Raw genomic sequence first — 19418 nt, 5'->3', positions numbered from 1 at the left:
TCGAAATAACTTTGCTGGTAATAATTCTCAGATATAGATTCTTATTTTATGCACCATATATACGTTTAGTTTTTTCAAAATAGAATCAAAACCAAATATTTGAAATCAAATTTTAAGAGACAATTTCAACAAAAAAAACAGAAAATCAGTTGATGAATATAATTATCTACAACAAAGAATGGAAAAGGAAGTAAATGACTAATATGAGCTGAAATGAATCGATTTGGGTAAAACAAACTCTCAAAAAAGTTCAGTTTTCATGTTTTAATTCTCACCATTAATCCAAATTGGATAGTGCGAGCCTCACTGGCCGGACAATGGCGGAATTGTTAACAAGCTATAACCACCTTCAAAATAATACCACCCTCCTGACCAAAAGGAATCACAGTTATACATGTACATGTAGGACTGATTGTAATAGTCTTGGTGTCTTGTAGAGTCATAGTCTATGACGCTGTAGTTAGAGCAAGGATCACTTGTGTATTCTGTAAAATAAACAACCAAAACAACATAAATTGCTATTAAAATTTGTATAAATACTGTATCATAACAAACCTATCTATCTCCCTTTCTCTCTCTTTAACACATATTATTATTTACATTTCTTGTATTTTGACAAATGGTATAAAAGTTTTTGAATACGAAATGAGTTAGTAAAAAGGTAAAATAACTCCGCCGCATTATGTATGTACACTACATGCTTGTTCCAATAAGGGATCCTGTACTTCGGTGTGTGTCGTTTGTTGCTTTGTTACATATTCGTGTTTTGATTATTTTTTGTAGATATTTTTAGGTCGTTTTCTCGTTGGAATTGTTTTACATTTGTGATTTCGGGGCTTTTAATAACTCAACTGATTATGCGGTATGGACTTTTTTCGTTATTGAATGCCGTCTGGAGACCTATAGTTGTTAGGCTCTGAATGTCTTTCGTGAAGAGATGTCTCATTGTCAATCATATCACACCTTCTTTTTTGTAAACATAATAGGTAATAATGTCAAAAATAGGGGTACAGCAGTAAACATTGTGTTATAATCTTAATCACTGTAAAAACAAACAAATAAGTAACAAAGAAACACAAAAAGGCCTAAAGACAAAGCACATTAGCAACAATAAAGACAATTATATACAGATTTATTATAGCACGATAACACAATGACGGGATGTAAAAGTAACGACCCACGTCAAATAAATATCACCATGAATAATCTTGAATAAAATTTATATTCATAAAGACAAACAAAAGAACACTGTAAGATGTTATTTAAATGATAAACAACGTCAGTACCCAGAATCTATACTACAAGACCATGTTGTAATGTGTATTATTTGTGAAGTTGATACGGAATATTTATCAACAATCAAAGTAGCAGCTGCAAGCTCTTGAATGCTGAACAAATTGTGAATTATATATCCCATTTGTAGATCAAGTTGGTTAATTGTTACTTAGATGGAAAAATTGATAAATTAAAACTGAAATCGTCTCGCCTTTGTCATAGATTCTGGGACAAATATGACCGCGTTGTTAAATTCGAGGTACAAGTCTAAAAATGAGGCAGAGGAAGCCTAGTCTGTCGTTTCTTTAATTTCTAGTTCTTGGAGATATATCAATAGAAACCAATCAGAAAAGTTTGGATTCTAAATAGAGAGATCATCTTTTAATTTTTTTTTAATTGATTTTTGATATTAATTCTGAATGTTAAATAAAATTTGCTGGTCTTTCTGATATTCTTATTTTGTGTCTGAAGTTTCTCCGACTCCTATGAAACTAAGAAGATTACGACAAAAAGAGGCACACAGTTCGTTCCCAAAGGAATGCCGACAATTTGTTGAAAAAGTCTACCTCCAAATTCATTAAATATGTTGTCAATAAGAATTTCCAGCATACTGATTGTCTGTCCCTCTGTGGAACATGTTTTACCTTTTTGTTCACTATTAACAAAATGTGCCGTACGGTTTTCCAAAGTAATAAACTTATAGCGTTTGCTACCAATTTTATATTGAAAAGCATTGTGAATTATTTCTTTAGACGATATTTTAATTTCACAAACAGTGTTGAAAAATCCAAAGTTTTGATAGAACTAAATTTCAGAAAAAGATCGAGATTTTAAATTATCCAGAAGTTCTTTACCCACATATGGTCAATACCACTACGCGAGTAGACAGTTTCACAGTATTTCTGAAGACCCTCATTCCCTGCGGACAGAATTTTTGTCAATCTAATGGACAATACTTAGGTAAAACATGCAGGTAAGCACGGAATGTTGTGAAGTTGAGGTAGCCAATACAAGTAAGGTAAGGAAATGTTGGTAGAATTGATAATTTCAAAATTAAAATCGTCTCGTTTGTAAAGACTTGAATAAGTTGAAAGTAAATTGTTCCGCAGTGAATTACCTACGGAATACTGAGAATCATACTGACCCGATTCTTATACCGCGACCTCTCAAAAGAAACTGACACGGATAAGTCAGTACAAATCATAGAAAAATTGCAACAATGCAAATATTTACCCATACAGTATCTTCCACAGCCTGAGTTGGTGTAATATTGAGGCGATCCATAGTATGCAACATTATATTTCTCACAATGCATTACAGACACATTCCAGCTGTGTTCGCAGTCTGTATCATTTCCGACTACGCAAGCTGTTACTGTTAATACTTCAGCATAACTCGTTGGATATTGTCCTGTTAAAGTATAGAACAAATTAGACGGATGTGAAAACATAAATACATATTGGAGTAATTGATATAAATGAACTGTTTCAAATTCAAAACGTTGCAACAAATATCTATTGATTGACTAACTGTCGACTTATCATTCAAAGACTAAAAAAAAAAAACACGTTACCATCAAACCATATAGGTGTAGAAGACCCACACTGTCCTGGTTTGGGGGGTTTTGTCAAAACATTCTCATTTCCACTGAATTTATACCATCCTTCTGTGTACATCCCATACATATCGTCACAGAACTCATGTTCTCCATTTTGCAGTGTATACTTCACAGTTCTATCAAATTTACTTTCGATTACAATATGCGTATGACAAGGTTCGTCCCACAACGGCGTTGTTGGTGGCTGTGTTGATGTCCAAGCATTGGTAAGTATGACTTTTATTGTAAAAAGAAGAAAATTATTAAATGAAGATACATTTATATCTTTTTATTTAGCATAGTAAATTTAAAATAAAGGCAACAGTACTAAACTGCTTCAAAAATAAAGGTCTACATACATAGAAACAGACTATATGATATTTTGTCTTAAATGTAATAAATTTGTTCTTGATTTTTCAGTAAATTCAGTAATTTGTGATTAATTGTTATGAATTTTGTATCCGGTTGCTCAATCAATATGACAGATAGTGGCGTGCTATTTCTAATATGCTTATGCTTATATTTCTGTATCTTATTTTCTAAACATATACGATTATTTCGGTATTTTTTATTATTTATTTGTTTCCTCTAGTTAATGTTTCATGCTAATCATTTTAGTATCTAAAACTGAGAATCATATAAAGAAAGATTTTGTATAAATGCCAATGAGACAACTATCCATCAGAGATCCAGGATCGAAAAGTAAATATCCAGACCCAAACGACGATCAAAACTCATACCCTGTTATATAATGACTAATCGAAATATGAACGAATTGAAGAGCAAACAGCATTTAATGTATGTTTAAAAAATACGAAAACTAAATAAGGTAAGAACCAACAAACGACAACCTTTGAATTATAGGCTCCTGCACTAGGGTAGACTCATAAAGATAAACATGTTAATCTAATTATCTGTGAGCGTTTAATCTCCGTAACGTTATGAATAAGTGTGTTCAATTTCAATTATTCGTTCGTATTTTAGCACCATAAGGACAATAAGAGACAAGCCTTTTTGGTAAAGGCTTTCATGCTATAATGTAAAGATTTTAAAATTAAAATTAATATATTAAAGGAAACAAATGAGTTCTAAGAACAAATCACTGACCTTGATTACCTTTTATACTTAAATGTAAAACTAGAATATCGTTTTGCATGGAAAGATCCTTATCAAATACAAAGTATATCATAATGACAAGATTTCAGAAAAAAAAAATAATGGATATGAAAGGAGTTTAGTCATTAACTAAAACTGTGACGTTTATTTTTTAAGTATATAAATATAGATTTTAAAATAAAATAATTTGACGTTTGAGGTAACGCGTCTTTTGATTGGCTGAGATTGTTTTGTTTATCAGCTCATAGGCATTATTTGGTCATGTGACTGCGATGTTATCAACAAGGGTAATGAGTATAAACGTTTTTTCATGGTTTACACCGACTTAAATGGAATTTAGAATTAAGTTATAATAAATAACTATCTATTTTTCTGTCTATTCGAAATGACATAGAATATGTGGTTCATTACGCTGGTAATTTAGTGTGCACCACATTTTTGATGTTATTTCTTCCTTCATAGACAGAAAAAATATTACGCTACAAGTCATTCCTTAATTCTTTTAAAATATTTCAAGCAATTATCCACATAGCTTCAGTTTACAATATAATCATTAATCATTTTTGCAAATCTATTTAAATTTCTTTCTAGTAGCCACGATAACGATACAAATGTACGTATCCGCGATGTCTTTTAAATGAATATATATTTTACTATTCTTAACCATTTTTACGAACTAGTCTTATCGCATCGATCATTTAGTACAGATTTATATCTACATGAAAAGAAAATAGCTATGCCAGTTCGTTTCCTTTTGATGGAAATGTGTATTGAGCATGTTGATTATGGGTGAACCAGTATAACAATAGCTCCTTGTTTGATTACACAGTTCATGATGGGATATCGTGTTTCTTTTAAATAACCTATAGAATAAACGTCAGATTTGTAGTGGAAAAACAATATCCTGTTATTGGTGTTGAAATCATTTAAATCAATTTGTCATTTGGTGGGGTTCTTTTGCTTAGTCTTTATTTATTTTTTTGTGTCTGGTGTACTATAATTTGTCTGTTCGTTTTTTTTATTTTTTAGCCATGGAGTTGTCAGTTTTTTCTTATCTATGCGTTTGAATGTCCCTCTGGTATCTTTCGCCCTCTTTTATCAGTGTGTATTAAGAAATAAATACAGTGTTTTTATAAATCAAGATATTACTATTAATAGAATAGGATAGAATTGATCTCTATGATTTTTCTTTATCATTTTATATAAAAATTGTGTAAATTAATAATATCCGTGATGTAACCCGTAGTTATTCACATCTTCACCTTTACATATGACTTTCTCATTGACAACTATATCTCGTCCCTTTTTGACATGAATGGGTAAAAAAGTGTTAAAAGCTTATGTTTAATCTAACACGTTTGTCTGTGCAAATAACATGAACATAAAATGCACAGGCATATATTTGACGAATTGGAGAATATACATATTTTATAATCAAACAGATTACAATTTATTAGAGCGCTGCCTTTAGATCCCGAGATTGAGGGATCGTACACTGCTGGTACCATCCAACTATTTTAACAACACTGTCAAAATTAAACTTCGAGGTTTGATTTTCGCAACAACAAAAAACCCGTAAAAATATATGATTTCAAAGGAATCGACGATTTCATTCACAATCCATAGCAAGACTAAATGCAAAACTATGGTAACAAACTCAATTAAAGTTAAAAAAAAAAAGGTATCTGGTTTGGTAACTTTATTGAAATTTCATTCTTCGTATTTATGTAATATATGTACATTACCAACAAATTCTAATCATAAGTGATTCTGGTCACGATGTTTTTCTATGGGACTGATATTATCGAAGATTAAAAGTGGTTAATCATGATTCGACAATGTATTCTATTTTGTTTTATTGTATTATGATAAAAGAGGGATTTTTCTGGACCAGAAGAAGAAAGATATTTTAAATGTTGGTTGTTCAAGTCTAACGTTTGATTTTGTCAGTTTTTATGGACTTCCCCCTTTCTTAATTTTCTTTGGATTTTTTTTTTATTCTTTTAACCATTCTTGAAGAAAACCCCTTTAATCAGAATACGAAGATACTTTATTTAAATTAAGAACGAAACATAACGTCAAAGGCTTTGATGTTCTGGCAACAATAAATTCATAGCATGAAGTTAGAGTGTTCAAAATCTCTACCTCAATTTATGTTATGTATAGTCACTAATTTGTCTGAACCGGAATACTTAAAATACATTACTTAATATTTAGTCTATCTTGTTGCTTTGGAAACTGTTTTGTACCCTCAATTGTTTGAAGTAAATTATATCAAATAAATAACCAGACGTTTGGTTTGTTATTATTTACTTCACTATGTTTTTCGTTACCGTGTGCAGATTGCGTCCAAAATTGCGCTGTGGATTTCTTAACCGTTGTAGAATATGTTACTTTTTAAAGATGTCAAGGTCTATGAGTTTTAGTTTCGTTAAGGTAATCCGATCGATCTGCGATAAGGTTCACTGTAAATATTGGAATTTATATTTAAAGATTCAAAACTCGACACGAGGTAATTGCATGCTAATATATCACAAACACTACATTTATCTCTTATTGGTCTGCTGAAGAAATTTTAAAAAAGTTAACTGGCTAATATTTACACTTCTACTCCTAAAATGAAGCAATTTCAATTATTTTGCCATTAAAGTCAAATAAAAAGTGTGGTTTTTTTTCCATTAAAAGACATTATTTAATTTTACTTCTAAGAATTAGACTTAGGGAGACGGATTTATAAAAGTTTTTCCAAATTTGTTTCCGAATCCCATATTTAAACTTTATGTAACATTGTATATTTATCTTGACATTTTTCATTAATAAATACTGTTTAAACTAAGAATTAGACTAATTTTCAATTCGTTTAATAACATACACATAAAGATGTTTGATAATCAACAGATTACAGTTACCACGGTGGGTATGGTTGTCCTGCGAGAGAACGTACTGTGCTGGTGATTTGGTCCTGACGGGTGCTGGTGGGTCCTGATTCTGTGCTGGTGGGTTTGTAACCAAACACAATGAAAGTCCCAACTATGTACTGGCTTCCGAAGCTGCACAAAAAACCTTACAAATATAGATTTATTTCATCTTCCAGCCATTGTTCAACTACTAAATTGTCTGTTTTACTTACTAGTACACTTGGTACAATAAAAAACCTGATAATAAATTGTTCAATAAAGGCCTTTGAAAATAGTGGAATTAATTACTTTTGGAGTGTCAAAAACTCGTTGGAAGTACTTGATAAATTGCATGCATATATTGGTGATTTTGAATCTGTTCAAAGTTTTGATTTTTCTACCCTATATACCACTTTGCCTCATATTCTTATTAAGAAAAAATTCACATCCCTAATTAACTGGGCATTTAAAAAGTCGGAATGCGAGTACATATGTTCAAACTCTTTTAGATCATTTTTTAGTAGCAATAAACAAAAGAACTATGTCAATTGGACATGCTTTGATACTATTTATGCACTTGAATTTTTACTTGATAACATTTTTGTTCGCTTTGGAGATTCCGTATATCGTCAAGTTATTGGAATTCCAATGGGGACTAACTGTGCACCACTTATTGCGGACCTGTTTTTGTATTGTTATGAGTTACAATTTATGACTAAAATTAGCAAAGACCCATCAAAACAACATTTGATACAAAAATTTAACAATACTTTTAGATATTTGGATGATATATTGGCTCTAAATAATGACGACTTCAGTATGTATACTAAAGAAATTTATCCTGTAGAACTTACTTTAAATAAAGCTAATGATAACAATGACCACTGTCCTTTCCTCGATCTTGATATCTATATCATAAACGGGAAGCTTAATACAAAAATTTATGATAAAAGAGATGATTTTTCATTTCCTATTGTTAATTATCCATTTTTAGATGGTGACGTTCCCTTGTCACCATCTTATGGTGTTTATATATCTCAACTTGTACGATTCGCTCGTGTATGTAACAATGTATTAGATTTTAGCGAGAGAAATTTATGTATTACTGAAAAATTATTACACCAGGGTTTTCGATATCACAAACTGGTCAAAACATTTACTAAATTTTATCACCGGTATAAGGAAATAATTCGTAAATATAACTCAACATGCAGACATCTTATACGTTCAGGTATTTCACATCCAAAATTTTATGGAAATATTCTTTATAAAGCACAAAAATGTCAGTATTCTCCTCAGAAACTAACAAAACCTTTAAATAGACTTATTAAAAGGGGATATAGTTACGATACTGTTGTCAGGTCATTAAAGATTGCATATTTTGGCTTTAACATTGATTCACTGATAGGGTCTTTGCATCGGAACTAAACACATTTATTTCTAAAAAAACAGTTGTTGGCATGACACGGGTTATGTTCTTCTCATATATTTTATGATAGTATGATACTAAACCCCTAACGGGAGGGATTGTACCTGATATTCATATGATGAAGACATAATCTTTCAATCAGTTTAATTGAGGTCTGGAGCTGGCATGTCAGTTAACTGCTAGTAGTCTGTTGTTATTTATGTATTATTGTCATTTTATTTATTTTCTTTTGTTACATCTTTTGACATCAGACTCGGACTTCTCTTGAACTGAATTTTTAATGTGCGTATTGTTATTCTTTTACTTTTCTACATTGGCTAGAGGTATAGGGGGAGGGTTGAGATCTCATAAACATGTTTAACCCCGCCGCAATTTTGCGCCTGTCCCAAGTCAGGAGCCTCTGGCCTTTGTTAGTCTTGTATGATTTTAATTTTTAGTTTCTTGTGTATAATTCGGAGTTTAGTATGACGTCCATTATCACTGTACTATTATGCATATTTTAGGGGCCAGCTGAAGGACACCTACGGGTGCGGGAATTCTCGCTACATTGAAGACCCATTGGTTGCCTTCGGCTGTTGTTTGCTCTATGGTCGGGTGGTTGTCGCTTTGACATATTCACCATTTCCTTTCTCAATTTTATTACATTGTATCAGAACGGCAATAAAACGACTGTTTTGTTGCTTAATTTTTCTCTGATGCGTCATAAGTACCATGCAAAAAGTAAAATCACAAAAATACTGAACTTAGAGGAAGATCAATTGGGAAAGTCCATAATCACATGGCAAAATCAAATAACAAAACGCATCAAAAACGAATGGACAAGAACTGTCATATTCCTGACTTGGTACAGGCATTTTCAAATGTAGAAAATGGTGGATTAAACCTGGTTCTATAGCGCTAACCCTCTCACTTTTGTAATGACAGTCTCATCAATTTCCGATATTTTTACATTGATGCGTTAAATAAACAGACACAATAAATATAATAGTCAAAATATGGGTACATCAGTCATCATCGTTTAACAATTTTAAAAGGAACAATTTAACAGAACACAAAAACATCTACTATCTACGAACACATTTATTGAGTGTCTGACGTCAGAAAATTTTATACGTCACATAAATTTGTCGTTCAATGTGCGTACAAACAATTTTAAAATTTTCATGGGAATGTTAGCATACAGGGTTAAAAAATCAAAAGTATGTAAGAATAAATTTAAGAAATAGACCGAGATTTAAACTAGTCCAAAAGTTATATATAGAATTTATAAGAATCCAAAAATAGTTAATACCACTACGCGATTGAATGATTTTGACGTTTGTGGTTCAACGTATATTGTAATTCATAATAGAAATATATCATAATGACATATAATAGAACAATATCATACTGACGGGATCTTTTAAAGTACAGAGTCACGTTATAAGAACAAAAGAAATACAAAAAGTCGCAAATACAAAACAAACCACAAAAAAATGAAAGCCAATACAAACACATTGACGAGATGTATAAGTACCGAGCCACGTGAAACGGATATCACATGAAACCATTTAACAGTAAAAGTAATATTAATAATAGAACAAAGACAAATGAAAGAACTATAAAACACGTTGTTAAGATGATAAACAACATCAGTACGAAGAATCTATACATCAAGACCATCGTGTATTATTTGAGAAGTTGATACGGAATATTTATCAACAAGGTCTTGGTACCTTCCGATGAACTTTTTTAGAAAAAGAACGAGACGTTCTTTGACATACCCCTGTTTCATCAACTTTCTACTCAGACATATATTACAACAATATAAAATTGCAAAAGTCGTGCACGTTCGTTAAACGGAATTGTCCTGACGATGTGCTGGTGATAAGAAAAACGGTCCTGGTTCTGTGCTCCTATGTCCTGGTTCTGTGCCTATATATTTTAGTTAAAAGTGGCAAATATTCAGTCAAGATCATTGATGCTGTACTGTTATTGACTACTAGTAATTAACTGTTGTCTGCTTTCTTGAAATTGACATTGTTATGAACCTGTTTACTGTTATTATGAGAGAAAAAACACCTATTTTTTATTCTTTTTATAATTAACTGTGATTTTATTTATTGGCCTGTTAATGGAACCCTTCTTGCCCCCTTTTAAGATAAGAAAATATGTTTACGATTTTCGGGATTACGATCATTTTGCAAGATCGCCAAAATACGTTGTAATTTAAACAATACTTATATAAAGTAGATGATGTTGTATGTTTGTTGTCAATGGACAAATTTCCATAAGAAACCAAAGAAAGTATGTGTTAACAACCATTCGTCATTGTACGACCTTCAACAATAACCCATAAAATAAAAATGTAAAAGTTTTTGTATAAAAATGGAGAGCAAAAATATATAAGAAAGGACTTTCTGAGCGTTTGAATCATATGTCTTTAGCAGCTTAAAACACATTTGTTTGTGAAAAATTGAGTGCTGACTATAAGAATGACAATAGTATTGCGGGTTTGTTTGTTTGGTTTTTTTTGGGGGGATGGGGGATAAGTTAGAGAGAGGTTACAGTGAAAGTGTTAAGCTTGGAATAGTTTCCCGTAAGATTTAAAAGTTGTATTTTAAAAGAAAAATGTATCTTACAGCTATTAAGAATCACTTGCTGTATCTGTAAGATTTTTTCAACATATTTTTTTTGTCTGAACGGTTATCAGGTATTTTTTTCGAAAGTTCGATAGAACACTAAAAAAAATCACTATTTTATGAAAGGGCAGACTAGAATATGTCAGAGAATATGTCAGAGAATGAAGACGAGATAACCTAGAGAACATTAACAAAACTAAGATTTCTTAGCGTTTTCATTTCAAAATTCCAAAATAAATAAATATTTTTGATAAAGAATTACAGGGGAGGAAGTGAACAATGTGTCCTACTTTTCTATATTTAAATATTTTTATGAATAAAAAATCAAATGTGCCTTAATTATGATTGAAAATGAGTAAATGGAAAAACTACCAAACTAAAATACATTTTTATTTTAATATTGGTAATATCACTAAGCTTTTAAGTTTTGTGTGTCAAACACACCATCTCTGTAGTAATGACTCCTTATTAAGATATTTCACATCTCCATTTTTTTTCTGCATTTTTTTATATTGTGAATTCTTAGTATTATTATATTAAAATGTAGACTTAATTTATATTTAAAAAAACTGAATCTAAAGCCCGATAAATCAAACATTTTTGTTTCTATCTATCCGTTTTCAGGACTTTAACAATCAACGTAAAAAAATACTCTTAAAGTAGGGTAGTTTACATAACCTAACAATGACTTTTCTGTTCAGCAAGCAAGATAACCAAAGATATTCCCTTTGTCTACACACTAATTGAAATCGGCTTTAATATTGCAAATGTTCAAGCAATTAGGGCAAAACTTACCGAGTAAAAAAAATCAAAATGTCTATCACCTTGCACATTTCAGAAAATTCAGATCAGATAACGAAACTGGGTCCAGCAACATTTATAAGCAATTTAAGATTTTGACCCTCACAGTTTCCATTCACCACAAATATTCTCGTTACAACGAATCAAATACCAGTTGCAGCCTTTTGTTTATCTATTAATATATATATACGGATAAAGTTATGAAAGGCAGCAGGGTCACCAGGGTGAGGAGTCCATGTCATCTGGAATAAATACTAAGCATAGATCTAGAAAGCGGCAGATAATCATGGCATTAAAAAAACTCTCTTCTTTTCGACTTTTTTCGAACAAATTGACACATAAAATGAATTATATAGTATTATGGAATTTTTAACTTTTGTTCAATTCATTGGTTACACCTTTTACTAGGATAACAGTCCTGTCAAGTATGAGCTGGGTAAAATATTTCAGAAAAGAAGATGGAAATGTGAAAGTTTCCGTGGGTCAGGTGCAACAGCATACGAACAGCTAACATGTCTCGTCAGGGTGGAAGCTAAAAAGTCCACGAAAATTTGATTTAAAACCTTTATTCGTTCCAACAAAGATATTGTGATTTTGTTGAGGATTTAACCATCTACGACAACAACATTTCTTTTTTTTTTAAGAATTTACAGCTCTTCTATAAATATATGCAAAGCAAACCATTGATTAAATTGCTTGCTATGATTGTTTGGATGTTTGTAAACGACAGGTAAGTAGTCTGTTTACTATATACTACAATTTATTGGGAAAATAAACATTAACTTCAATTCCTGTCAGTTTGTATTTGTCCAATCAAATCCCAGTATGTATTGAAACTCCGCCTACCTATTGTTTGAAAACATCCAAGCAAACATAGCAAGCAAGTCAATCAAAGTTTTTTTTTGCATGCTTTTATAGAAGAGCTGGTCTATATAATGCAAGGAAGCGTTTAAGTCTTTCGCCAAAAAATACTATCAATTTCTTTTTGTCCTATGTAAACTTACGTACCATTTCCTTCCATTCATGATCATTAAATTGAACTGTAAAATATTGCTTGGTACCTTCTTAATTCCTTTATGAGTCTTATGTAAACATAATTATGACAATAACTGTTGTGAGAACAAGATTCACTGCACACTTTAAAAGTTCTGCTTCATCAAACATTAAAATGTGAACTTAAGTTTTGAGACTTTTTTAATCTACACGATTGGGATTTTTGTATATGAGAACATGGTTTATCTATTAGTTGAAAATGCGGCTTTGAACTAGCTTTCAGTACCTGCAAGCATTCGTTATTCAATAATGTGTGTCTTTGTGTTATTATTTTATGTAATAAATTGTTGTGTTGGTACACCACTGTAACAATGAAGGAGGAAATGAGGAGGGTTGGTTGGGTGGAAGTGGGGAGGGGTATGCGGAGCGCTAACAAACATGTCTGTGCGGCATTGGCTTTGATCATTGTTGAAGCATCAATGTAAGGGGCATTTAAAATATCTTAATAAAACTATTCTTATTTTAGATACTATATATTGTTATCTGATATTGGACGAAAGATGTTGCCCTTTTATGTAATTATTTAATACAAGTTACGATCATTTCAAAACACATATTAAACAGCCAAATGGATGCACAAGAGCTAAAATAGGAGTCATAGATCCTATTGACAACAAATATCTGCCCAATTTTATTGATTTTGTAACATTTGTTTCAAATATGACCAACTTCTTATCCAAAATCACCAGCACCGTATCAGGACCCACCAGCACAATGACAGGACCCACCAGCACAGTATCAGGACATGAATAAATTGAGAAAATGCTAAATGTTAATAAATTGCAATGTTTTTTCACAAAATAGTTTTGTCGCGTGGATTGCGGTATAGAAAGCGGACTCTATGAGCATTTTTGTTTTATTTTTTCAGTTCGAGATTTTCTGAAAATGAGCATTTCTGTGTTACGCTTACTGAAAAAGTTTAGAGGGTCAACTTTTTAATGGTTTACATATGAACCCATAAGAAACAAAATTGAAAAATCTCAACCGTTTTCTTCCATTTTTTATGAGTGAAAACGTCAAAAATCATTATTTTCGTCTTTGTTTACATTTTTTCATTGATCACCAGCACCCGTCAGGACCAAATCACCAGCACAGTACGTTCTCTCGCAGGACAACCATACCCACCGTGGTTACAGTGAAATGAGACAAATGATCAAAGTTCTTTATGCCCTTATTTACATGAATCAATAACGTGCTTTAATCAATCACTGCGCATACATACCATTTTTCGTTTGAAGTGAGAAAAAATTAAAGATAGTATTAGAATAAAAATTTTCAACTCACAATAATTCAGAAGAATGATTTGAAAAAATATTCCAAAAAACATTCTGTACAAACTGGTTACATGCTGAGCTATTAAATGGAAATGATTGAAATGAAAAACATAAGAAACGGTTTTGGGTTTTAAATATCGTGCACGTATATCATAACAAAAGAATTTTGCAGTTCATCGGGTTTTCACAGAGTTAAATATAAACATTACGTCTACTGCTGCTCATTTTGATTTTTATATATCAGCCTTCCGGATTTTGTGTATACTGGTTATTGATAATGAATAGTTTTAAGTTCAAAGGCTTGGAATTGAATTGCTGAAAATTTTCAGGGTTTTTTTGAAATTGAAAGAGTACTTAATTTAGGACAGCATTTTTATCCAGACAAATCAAGATATATGTGTGAACTGCGGGTTTTTTTTTTACTTTAGATAACTTGCGTTGGTTAGAAGATTGTTGTTCCACGAAAATGTTCACGGTAGGTATATTGTCCAAGCACAATAGTTGTTCTCATGACTATTCATCTAATTCAGAATACCCATCATGATTCAGCACAAGCGATTAACAAGTTGTTTGTATTTCACTAAAATTAAGTGTTTTACAATGTCCGGGTTTTTTTTTCTACAGTAACATTTATAATGTTCTGTTTTTCACAAAAGGTCCGTGTTAAAATAAATATTTAAACATGTGAATAAAAAAGAATGCATTTTTTGCCTAAAAAATACTTTTCTATTCTATAACTGTTAAAAGTGGAGGACAATATTATTTGTTATACCGCAGTATGTTTTTTTCTATTAAAAAAATAATGCAATATCTGTGCTATTTCCTTCCACAGACTATTTGCCAGTCAATAGTTTCAAAGACTATTACCCCGGTTAATAGTTTCATAATCATATTTCCCGTACTTTTTCATACTTATTTTTCATTGGACAATAATGATGTATTCAACTAATCTGGTTGGTTTTGTGTGCTAGGCAATGCCAAACTCTGATATCGTAAACGGTATAATCTATCTGTGTTTGTCGTTTTTTCAAATCAATATATCACTTTAATATACATGTACCAGAAGCAATTAAAAAATTGAAATCTTTACAACACATTTTTAAAAGATTTTAAACATAGTAAATGTATACTTTGGTTTATTGAGGCCTTCATACACTGTGATGGCTTTGGTGTACAGCACTTAAGCTAGACTAGTAGAATTTATTATGTGCACAGGAATGTTTAAACAAGTATTGATCACAGTACATATTTACAAATCCAACACGTACTATAAAAATAACAAACTTACAGTTCATATTGTGCATGTTTATGATAGCGGATATGTTCCTTATGTCGTAACTACAATACCTCTTTCCCTTTTTACGAATGTGACCTACCGAATTAGACTATTTATAGGATTTGTAATATCATATGCAACACGACGGGTGCCACATGTGGACCAGGAACTGCTTACCCTTCCGGAGCAGCTGAAATCACCCCTAGTTTTTGGTGTAGTTCGTGTTGCTTAGTCTTAACTGTTCTATGTTGTGTAGTCTGTACTATTATTTGTCTGTTTGTCTTTTTATTTTTAGCCATGGCGTTGTCAGTTTATTTTCGATTTATGAGTTTGACTCTCCCTCTGGTATCTTTCGTCCCTCTTTTATGTGAATTTTTTTCTTTTCTTTCAGATATCGTATGTAGACTTTTAAGAAAGTTGGTTTGTTCAGTATAATAAAACACTTATTGACTGGTTATGAGGGTAATATCAAGTTTGTTGTCCCTTTGATACTTACTTTATTTCAAATATTTCTCCATACAGTTTAATCGTGTGGGTCATACTTTCACTTCTCTATAAATGTAACTTACAAATGTATGTAAAGAAGCGTTGTATAATGTCAACACTATTTTCGGTTCATGATGGGTTGATTTTAATACATTTTCCATTCAAGATATCCTTTTGAAAATTGTGGCTAAGTTTAATTCTATTAGAGCCAGTAAATTAACAGAGAACATGTTTGTTACAAAAAAAATGTGAAAATTTACAATAAGGGGCAATAACTCCTGAAGGGGTCAATTGACCAATTTGATCATGTTAACTTATTTGTAGAGCTGACCTTGCTTATCATTTTTGCTGTTTACAGTTTATTTCTATCTATTATAATATTCAACATACTAACTGGAAACAGAAAATGTTCTTAAAATTACTAATTCAGGGCAGCAACCAAACAAGGGGTTGCCTGATGCGTCTGAATATTTCAGGGCAAATATATCTTCATCTGATGAACATTTATACCAAGTCATGCGTTAGTGATTTAAGTCAAAGGTTGCATGTTATCCCCATGTTCTATTTTACTTGATTGGGGGAGCCATTGGATACAGTTTCAAACTTGATATTCTAAGGATGATTTAGGTTTTTAGTTTAAACATATTAATTATAGTGGATTGGGAAACAAGTTTTGCAACTTATATCAATCCCTTTCCACTTTGCGGGGGCGAGTGCTGCCTTGTAGCAGCATTAGCCTGCTCTTTTTCGAAATCTACAAGGGTGTCTTTAACGTGCAAGAGATGTGGCTCTCTCTTAACACGGGTCAACCATTATCGTCCCCTTCCGACGGACTATCATCGTTTTCTCAATACCCTACTCGTAAATGGTGTCAAGGGAGCGCCGAAAATTCAGTCCCTGAAATTTTTATCCCAGACTATTAAATCAAGGATTCCAAGTGGTGAAGTTGAAGTCATCCCTTCGAAAATCTTACGAACGCCTTCACGAGATAACGAGGAATATGTTCAAATTGTCATAAGCGCAATCCCGTTCTATTTTCCTCGAATGATTAATCACTATTAAACTTATCACAGATTTTATACTGGTTGAGCAACACGACAGGTGCAACATTTGGAGCAGGGTCTGCATACCCCTACGTAGCTCCTTAGATCACCAGTGACATTTCGTTCGGTTCGTGTTGCTCAGTCTTCAACTTTTTTGTTGTGTTTTGTATATTGGTTCTGTCTTTTTGTCGTTTTTCGTTTTATTGTTAAATGTATCTGTAGTATACTCAGTCGACTTTGGCTAACTTCATATCTCTATTCCATAGCACAGTTGGTTACTTTTAATTTTTTTATTTCTAATTTCATAGGTTTATTTATTATTCCAATGATGTAAATATGCTTAAAATGCTGAATTTAAATGTACTCATATTAAATGTTGTGTTTCTTTGGTAAGTATCATTTTGGCAAAGAGACATCCTTTTCTGAAAACTCCTGTAGTTCATAAACTATTTTTTTAACCAACTGTGTTATACGCGCAAAAATGATCTGATTATATTCGCGGATTCGTGGAAACAGATTATTCGTGTCAATTACAATTTACATATAATCATTAATCTGATAAGATCGTAATACGTACATAAGTTTTAAGAACTTATTAAGTCGTGTCCTACATACACAATGATAATAATACTGCTATTGAGAAATTTGAGAGCATGAACATACAAAATTGATCACTTGTAATATGGGTTTATATATAAAGAACAAGTTATATGATTTTAAAAAAGTACAAAGGAAGAAGCGAAACAGATGAAATGTGATACTCAATTTAATCAATAAGTCCATAAAACAGATCGCATACATGCATTCTAAGTAAAGATTTAATGAATAATTTGAAGGTTCTTTAACTATTCATTTATTTTCTACGAAACAAAATAATTTGAACATTCAAAGTAATCTTATAATGTTTTTGTAAACCTTTTATTTTTCATGATGAAATATACGAAATTCAATAATACACGGCTAGTATAAAACCCCAGTCCAACTAAACCACGATTGCACCACGCTCACCGCGATCTAAAATAAATTCAGATCGTGGTAATGTCGCGGTATGAGTTGCATGAAAATGTAAATTTTCGTTGCTTCCACGATGCTACTACGTCCTCATTACGCTTCTACAACGATCCCGCTACGATTATACCCCGTTTATTCTGCAACCTCACTACGATTATCACGATCTGTCCACGCTCATCACGTCCTCACTACGACCATACCACGATTTATCCGATTGCAAAATGGTCTTACCACGCTTCTACTGCGATTATAACAGGCTCTTATCACGACCATACTACGACCATACCACGTTCATATACTGCGATATTACTACACTCCCTGTAATATATCGTCAACATCGTGTTCTCTATAAATATTGTATCCTTCCTTACTATTTCTCATCGATGCGTAAAGTTTCTCAGAAACAACGTAGATATGCAACAAAAATCTACCAGAACTCGTGGGCGTAGTGGTAGTGGTAGAGGCAGAGGCAGAGGCAGATCTGATAGTTACGAATCATGATTCCAGTAGAGATGTCGGATCCAAAAAAAATCCAACCACAATGTATTGCTGGTCCATCACGCTCAAATGATGATGTTTTAGTGAACGATAGCAGGGATGACACAGATAAGATGTATCAAGCATGGTTGAGCCGTTGGAGAAAAAGGACAAGAGGTCCAAATAACATGTACATACAAACACAACCTATAGAGAGCTTTTATGAATTTCATGTGAAAAGGATAATGTGCATGATGGTCGTAGTATGAATGTAGTCAGGTCGTATGAAGAGCGTGATGAGGTCGGCATTGGCGTGCTAGAATCGTACTATGGTCTTGAACAGCGTGGTGTAAACGTGGTATAGTCGTAGTAGAAGCGTAGATGGGTCGCGGTGAGAAAGTGATGGCCGTAGTGAGGTCGGAGTAAAGCTAGGTTCACACTGCCGATCAGATCAACTCGATGATCCCGATTGTCCAAATTTCCACGACCAAGCTCAACCAAATTCTTGATCGGGCCTGTTTACGACTTCTACCCGACCGCCATCCGACTGTACATGACCTTAACTTGACCATTTACGACTCCTTAAAGACTCCATCACGACTCCATCCCGACAACAAAATGAATACTTATTCGATAATTCCGATCAATTCACGATCTTTACTCGACTAGGTAGACCAAATCAACTATTCACGATCTCATTCTGATCTCGACCAGACCAGATCGACCAGATCGTATATGGGTCGTAGGGATAATCGGGAATTGGTCGGGTATGCAATTTTTAGTATAAAAACGTCCAAATTGTTTGTTCCCTGCCGCTTCGGAGTGGGCATTTAGTGTTACTCTTGTCCATCCGTACGCACGTACGTCCCAACATGACCCTTTATAATGTTATATATGCTAGCTGGGGCATTATTGGTGTCCCATGGACACATTCTCCGTTTATTAGGTTATAATCAGTAGAAGGTCCGAGTGAAATCCTACATTTAAAATATCTTCATAGAAATAAGTTGGATTTGTTGGAAAGGTGGTAAGAGCTCAGAGAGACAGGTTAATAGCTATGAC

The 19418-nt window shown here is 32.5% G+C and overlaps 1 protein-coding gene across 1 annotated transcript; it reads right to left on the bottom strand.

Moving 5' to 3' along the window:
• Positions 1-281: 281 nt before the first annotated feature.
• On the bottom strand, positions 282-14138 carry LOC139490619 (uncharacterized). Its single transcript, XM_071277512.1, has 4 exons — positions 14074-14138; positions 2849-3109; positions 2509-2685; positions 282-485 (listed from the first exon to the last, which is right to left on the bottom strand). Exons 1-4 carry the CDS (start codon positions 14114-14116, stop codon positions 304-306), a joined length of 663 nt encoding a protein of 220 aa, XP_071133613.1. The 5' UTR covers positions 14117-14138; the 3' UTR covers positions 282-303.
• Positions 14139-19418: the final 5280 nt, after the last annotated feature.

The sequence above is a fragment of the Mytilus edulis genome, chromosome 10 (assembly GCF_963676685.1).
Source record: "Mytilus edulis chromosome 10, xbMytEdul2.2, whole genome shotgun sequence".
Lineage (NCBI taxonomy): Eukaryota > Metazoa > Mollusca > Bivalvia > Mytilida > Mytilidae > Mytilus > Mytilus edulis.
This window is presented reverse-complemented; position numbering and strand designations above follow the sequence as displayed.

Coding starts and splice junctions, on each gene's coding strand:
- LOC139490619 (XM_071277512.1), bottom strand. CDS start 14,116: ATGTTTTTTGGAATATTTTTTCAAATCATTCTTCTGAATTATT. Junction 3,110..14,073: donor AATCATTCTTCTGAATTATT/GTGAGTTGAAAA, acceptor TTACAATAAAAG/TCATACTTACCAATGCTTGG. Junction 486..2,508: donor CTGTGGAAGATACTGTATGG/GTAAATATTTGC, acceptor TTTATTTTACAG/AATACACAAGTGATCCTTGC.